The 7,518-nt window shown below is 33.1% G+C and overlaps 1 protein-coding gene across 1 annotated transcript; it reads left to right on the top strand.

The window, feature by feature from the left end:
• Positions 1-432: 432 nt before the first annotated feature.
• On the top strand, positions 433-6,904 carry LOC148280719 (larval cuticle protein A3A-like). Its single transcript, XM_088227935.1, has 2 exons — positions 433-539; positions 6,181-6,904. The coding sequence occupies exons 1-2, from the start codon at positions 528-530 to the stop codon at positions 6,796-6,798; spliced, it is 630 nt and encodes a 209-aa protein (XP_088084061.1). The 5' UTR covers positions 433-527; the 3' UTR covers positions 6,799-6,904.
• Positions 6,905-7,518: the final 614 nt, after the last annotated feature.

Raw genomic sequence — 7,518 nt, 5'->3', positions numbered from 1 at the left:
ATATTTAAAAAGTGATAAATAATTATAACAAAGAAAATGCGAAGAAACTGGGAGATGTGAATTTCAAACTATTGTAGAAAGTTTATCCGACGTCACACGAAAAAAATTATACCTTTACCACCGATTTTTTGGCTTATTTAAGTACTTTTTAATTTTAATGTGAAATTTGCCCCACTCTGCCCTTGATGTGAAAAAAGTTAACATTATTTTTAATATTATTATTCAAAGCATTAACTTTTTTGTCAAACATTTGACAAAATTTTACTTAATATTTGTATTTATTTTAAAGTAACAAAACATTCATTTCAAAAGTTTTTTGTATTGTAATCGGTGGACATAAAAATGCAAAAAACAAAAAAAATTCAAGAATTCCAAATTTTGAATAAAAACTCCTCGTTCGCGCCAAACAATCCTCCTCCTCGGCCGCCCTTCCGCTGAGAGTGAAAGGCCCCCCGCCCAGCGGAGTCCTATAAAAGCAGCCTCCAGATCTGTTCAACACACAAGTTCATCCACATCCACCAGACACAATGGCATTCAAGGTACGAATTTGCTGTCGAACGTATTTTTACCGCCAAAACGCTCGCGATCGATAATTTTTAATTACAAATTTCGAAAACCCGATATATTTTTGAGAATATTTTTATGGCCGTATAACTTCGACTAGCAGTTTTCATTAGAGTAAATTTACTTACAAAATAATAGTACATTAAAATTGTAATTAAACTAAATTAAATAATAAAGGGTTTACTAAGGTACAGGGGATAAGGCAACACAATTAAGGAATACAAATAATAAAAATAAAAAAAACACGATAAATTTACTACTGTATTGATTAAATTGCCATTCACAATTTAATACTTAATATTATCAGAATAACATAATTTTTCTCCATTACAATAATAACACGACTATATTTTCGGGAGCGTAATCCCATAGTCGGATTAATCATAGTCGGACTAAAAATTGTACAAAATTTATAAACATAAAATTCATCACATAAAAACGTTTTAAAATATTTTTTGCATGGTTTAATTTAATGTTTTGTCTACCATATAAAGGTTAAACCTTTTATAAAGAGTTGGATTTATTATCAACCTAAGGGTAATGGTGTTAAGATTATATTATATAAGTTGACAATTTTATCTTTTTAATATTTCTAAATAATTTTTCTCCCCTTATGGCAGCAAAAAATTTTCTCATTAATTTATTGACATTTGTTAAATCAATAGTTTTCTAAAAATCAAACAATAGAAATATATTAAGTTTTTACTTTTTACATTTGTTTGATCGGTACGTATTTCAATAATACATAATACCAGTAAAATTCAATATTCCGACTCGTAGGTTGAGAAACAATGAAGTACTGTTCATCGATCAGCATAGAACAAACTATGGCCTTAATTCTCCGATGGCCCGTTTTTGTCGTATTGTTAACTCAAGACAAGATCTGGACTTTTTTGGTTTAAGTTTACAACGATTTAAACGAGCACTAAATAAATAGTTCAGATCTTGTCTTTACGTCCCTTATGTTTGTCAATGCTTCTTTTCTTTTTTTAAATGTTTTAAACTATTCTTTTATTGTGATATTTAAACCCTATTAACTGTACTTATTGACAATGTCCGTTAATAAATAAATAAATAAATATTTCATATCATTAAATAAAAATTGTATTTAAATAAATCAATCATATTATATAACTTTTTACATAAGCTAAAAAATATGTTAATTATATACTGAAAACATGTTTGATTACTAAACAAACATATGGCTATGAAAAAAAACGAAATTCCATATTAAAAACAGGAATACGCCATGTTTCAAAACCTATTGTATCGATTATTGTATTGGCTATTGTAGTGATTTCAAATTAAGTTATCAAATAAATTTAGATCATTTTTGTCAATTACTATGGCAGGAATGATTTGATAACGGACACAACAAATTACTGTTGCTGATTTAATTTATTTTTTAATGTTGATTGAGTTAAATTTGGTAGTTATTTTATAAAAGTGTAATACAACATATAACCGTGGTTAGACGATGCTTGCCTTAGATACTTTTTTGCCTTGCCTTTGGTACTGTTTATTTTATGTTTAATTTAATATAAAAAATAGCTTTGACCCATCAATTACCGCTCGAGAATCTTCCAACACGATATTATTGGATTTTATTTTTCTGTGTCTATTGCGTCCATACATTTTTCATTTCAAATATTTCTAAAAAAAATGTAGGTAATTGTATTATTCACTGTGTTTTTGTGAAAACAGCAATTGGCCACATCAATTTGTTCAAAAACCTCAATGAGAAAGTTTAATGTTTTATTTAATATTTTTTCTATTTTTTAATAGACTATTAAACTAAGCCAAGAATTAATGTTTTAAAATTAATTTATCGTATTATAAGCGCTGTGATTTATTTAAATTTTGTATTTTTGAGATTACTTCTCGTGTGACGTTTCAAAGTCTCTTCTCCTTTTTCTCGGTCAGTTTTACCGGTTTGTCACGAAATTCATCACAACTCTCTTATCATTAGTTAATTCATAAGAACTAGTGACGTTGTTCAAAGTAGTAGTTTTTTTTTTCACCCCAACAGGCCAGGGGGCCCAATAACAGTGGTGAGTTACAGCACAGAGCATCCAGACTTGAGAAAAATCACATTAAATTTTTGTGTTCTCATCGGGAATCAAACCGGAAACTTTCCGTGCGTGAGTCAAGCGTCACTTCTACCACTATGTAGCGCCACTATCACTCATTGCTTGACAGTTCAAAGGTGCTCCGGATATTCTTATATATAGGTTTTTAGAAGTGTTGACTGAATACTTTTACAAATCTAAATATGGAGAGTTCAACTACTATATAAGTTTTTGAAAAACCGCTTTTTTTATTTAAACTATTCATACAAATTTTTGTTTAGTTTGCACTAAAAACAAAAAATGACAAACTTAAGTTTTATTTAGTATTTCAATATACATACAATATTTTCTCATTTTTTAATGTTTATAAAATGAGCATAAAGTATATCCATGATTTTATTTCGTTAAAAGACATAAAAACTTTTGCAAAACCGTGGTATTGGGTTTAAGCACTCGTTTAAGTTTTTTTTTTAAATTTGCATGTTTTTTCTAAACAAATTGTATATGTCATTTACTTTTAATTTGAACAATGTATTTACAATGATACTACAAACTATAAAAAAAAACAATAGGCTACAATTAAAATTGGACAGAAAGGAAATGTTTTTTTAGAAAACTGAATTCGAAATCTCGTGTAATTATGATGCATCACATAGATTTTTCATTTGCTAAACAAGTGATAAAAAGTTCCAGTATTAACTAATTAATAACTAGGGTATTTTCTTAAAAAAACATCACAAAATGATAAATAATTGCGTGTGTTTATAAGAAAAGTAACATAAATATTTTACAGCCTCACATTATTTATTTTTTTATTTAACAGAAACATACAGTCAACGATGATTAAATTATATAATAACGATAAGGCTTAAAGACAGACCAGCAAAGTTTCTAAATAAAATTCACTCATATTAAATTACGGTACATTTTTACTGTACGGTTACGATACGGTTGGCTTAACTAAATTCTGCGGATGCCTCCTGAAAGCCTTAATCACGCTTGTCTACTTTACGAGGCATCAGGTTCTCGACGTCCTGGACGTCCGCTGCTGACTGTTCGTCGGCAGTTCGTTTCAGAGCTGCTTGGAGGGTCTTTGTGGACACCATATGCTCCAACAGGGAGCGGACATGGAATGATGATGATGATTGAAATGTGTGCGTATATATGTAAAAGGGTGTGTTTGTGTGTATTTGCATGAGAGTTAGTGTAGAGGTGTGTTTGCCATTTTCATCCTTAAAGTATTTTCTTTTTTTCTATACTTTACGTTCTTATTAGGAGTTTTGTCGCAGACGGCAAAATTAGCAGTCCGAATCACCGGAGTCCTGGTGCCAATCCTTATGTACGGAGGCGATGTACAGTATTGGATAAACAAGGATGAAAGTAGGCTGAATGCTTTCTCTCAGGCAACTGTTTGGTGAAACTTTGGACGATAAGTGAACAAATGTCGAGATCCGTGCATTATGTGAGGCTGGGACAAGCATTATCGACGAAATCGAGAAAGGGGTGCTGTGTTGGTTTGGACAAGTAGATCGATTGGACAGCGAAATAACGGTTTAAGGGATTTACGATGCGAATGTTGATGGATGCAGAAAACGACGAAGACAAAAAAAGACAAGGCATGACCAAATTCAACAAATGCTTGAAGATGGACAAGAAAGATAGATCAATCGCCGTGGGTGCACGAAAAATTTATGAACGTAGAGGAAGCGAGGTCTTTTTGCAAAGACATACTAAAGTGGCGTACTATCCTCTCTGCCTACTCCTACGGGAAAATGGCTTGTTGTATTGTTTGCTTTCTTTGTTTGTTCGATCTTCAGAAATCGGCATAGTAGAAAAAGTAGGATTCAGCTCTTTTACTTCACAAAAGTCAACAGATGGAAGAGTTGAGGATATGTGGATGTTCAAACATAGGCAGAATGGTGAATATTGCACAGTGTGTAAAGTGGCCACTTAAACGAGCCAATGACAGGTCATAAGCCCTGTAAATGTCCAGACTACCATATTCCCCTCTCAAAGATGTTTTCCCTCTCTGTTGCAACAAATTTAAATATGAACAACTCCCTAGGGAGAAAATCCAGCCAGTCTGCAAGCATTTGGATATACTCAAAACATTGTAGAAAAAATAATAGAAGATGGTTATTTTTTAAATACACATAATATTTTTTATGTAATCAAGTCATTGCTCTTAATATCCAAAATACAATGTAAGTTTATTCAGCTGTATAAACAATAATTATTTTTATAAGTAGTATTGATAAAAAAGGCACGCATAATAATTTCAGATTGTACTTAAGTAAATTGGTAAAAATTGACACAGTCAATTTCACGTGAATATAAAATAATAATAAAATAGGAATCTAATTAACGATTTAAAAAAATCCTAATGCCCTACGCCCCGCGGTTGCAGCTAAAGTTATTCACAGTTAATAAGCTAAGTAAACCTCGATAAAGAAGCTTGTATAGCTTTGAAACCGATCGATAGAAAAGTTAAAAAATAAGTGGTTAAATACAAGGTAGTTTTATTTATTTTATTATAATAAATAACCACAACGTTAGTGCTTTAAATATAAAATTTATGTTATTCAATTTAGTCACTAGCCAGTACAGATAAATAATTTTATATCATGCGTTTTGTGTTCATTTATTGACAGAAATCGAACCCGGGCCCTCCACAGAATTTAACTACATCAACCGTTGAACATTATAATTACATGTTTTTCAATAATTTGAATTTAATTCCAACAATACTAGACACAATTTCCATACTTCTACGTATACATATTTATTATGTGTTTAACCGTTACTAACGGTTTAATTGTGAAAACATTCCCTCCACATACCCAAAAATCGTTTTAAAGTCCGAGGGTCTTCCTATCGGTTTGCTCATACTAAAAAACATACTATTTTGTCAATTAATGAGTTACTGTTTAAAATGACAATTTTAATTTTATTCAAATGTTCTGCTTTCATTCACCCCCTTTTGATAATATTGCAATTACACGAATGGAAGTGATAGCAAACACTGTTTTCACTTGTTGTAAATTCAGTTACAAAAATCTGTTTCCATCCTGGTATTTTTTTATAAATTTAATTATGTTCATTTCGGTTTTTTTTATCATTATTCGGAAAAAAATACTGAACTCCGACGCCTTTTATATAAGTCACGAAAAGGTTTATTCAATGATAATGCAATTAACACCGTTTATTTCATGGTTTTTAACTATTTCAATTTAATGAATACCCAATGAAAGAATTGTTAGTACTACGTTTGACAATTACAACACCAAGGGTTAGGCAAGCAAAACTATTTGCCAGTAATGGAAAGGATATCACGAAATATTTGTCCAGTATGAACTGAACTCATACTAGGTATGAACCTAGAGACACTGGGCTTCTTTGACAATATATAGAATTATCAACCATTCTGCGCATTTTTCAAAAGACGCGAACTCTGAAAATATCGGGAATAATTAAATTGTTTAGAAATATTTCTTTGTTATATTAATTGCACCCTATAAATCTTTACTATTTTATTTACTTGTTTCAGGTCTTAGTTTTCGCTGCCGTGGTAGCTGTGGCTCGCGCTGGCATCATCGCCCAGCCTGCCTACTCCGCTCCCCTGGCCTACGCCTCCCACGGCTACGCCGCCCCCGCCTACGCCGCTCACGGTTACGCCGCCCCGGCTTACGCCGCTCCCGTTGCCAAGATCGCCGCCCCCCTGGCTTACGCCGCCCCCGTCGCCAAGTACGCCGCCGTAGACGAGTACGACCCCCATCCCCAGTACAACTTCGCCTACGACGTCCAGGACGGTCTGACCGGAGACTCCAAGAGCCAGCACGAGTCTAGGGACGGAGATGTCGTCCATGGATCTTATTCCCTGATCGACGCTGACGGTTACAAGAGGACTGTTGAGTATACCGCTGATCCTCATAACGGATTCAACGCTGTCGTCAACCGTGAACCCCTGGGACACGCCGTGAAGGTTGCCGCCCCTGTGGCCTACGCCGCCCCCGTCGCTAAGTATGCCGCCCCTCTGGCCTACGCCGCCCCCGTCGCCAAGTACGCTGCCCCTCTGGCCTACGCCGCGCCCGTGGCTAAGTACGCCGACCCCCTGGCCTACGCCGCCGCCCCTGTCGCCCACGCTTACCCCGCCTACCACCACTAAAAACCTTGACATTTATCGCCAAAACGTTTATCATTCGATGATTATTCTATTAATTTGAATACACATTGAATGTCCTTTTTGGGAAAATCTAGTTTTAAGTGTAAATAAATTAAGATATTTATATAAATATTGCTGTTTTATTTATTTTTTATAATTAAGGATATCTACATACAAAAAAGTACCTATAAAATTACCGATTTTACAAACTGGACTATTTAAACGCGGATAATTTTATTTTACGCAGGAATTCCAAATAAAAACATAATTTTATTTAATTGCAAAAATATTGATAGAAAATATGCAAAAATCGATGAATCAGAGTGGAAGTTAGAATTGAGTTAGTTTCGTATTATGATTCTTTAATTTGGATTTGAATAAAAATTTCTAAATGTTTTATTTTGGAAGGTAGATTACAACAATTCTTTTTTTCCAAAAAAAAAATACAAATGTTGTGCTGTACTAGTGTTGCACCTTTGCACGCTTTAACCGAAGGCATTTTTTTTTCTAAAATTTGAAAAAATATATATTTTTGTCTTTAAAAATTGTACATGGATATCTTTAAAAAAACATTTTACTGTTTTTACACAAAATTCTTTGAATACTAAATAATATGGATACGTTCTTCGTTTTTTAGTTATTTATTTATTTGCATATACGCCCAAAGGGCGCGGTCAGACTTTTCTTCATACAACCGTATTCCCGTATTTTTTCCCTGGATTA

The sequence above is a fragment of the Micrasema longulum genome, unplaced genomic scaffold (genome assembly GCF_059751315.1).
Source record: "Micrasema longulum isolate JH-2025_06_02 unplaced genomic scaffold, ASM5975131v1 h1tg000548l, whole genome shotgun sequence".
Taxonomy (NCBI): Eukaryota; Metazoa; Arthropoda; class Insecta; order Trichoptera; family Brachycentridae; genus Micrasema; species Micrasema longulum.
Note: the sequence above shows the minus strand (reverse complement) of the source record. Positions and strands in the feature narration are given on the sequence as shown.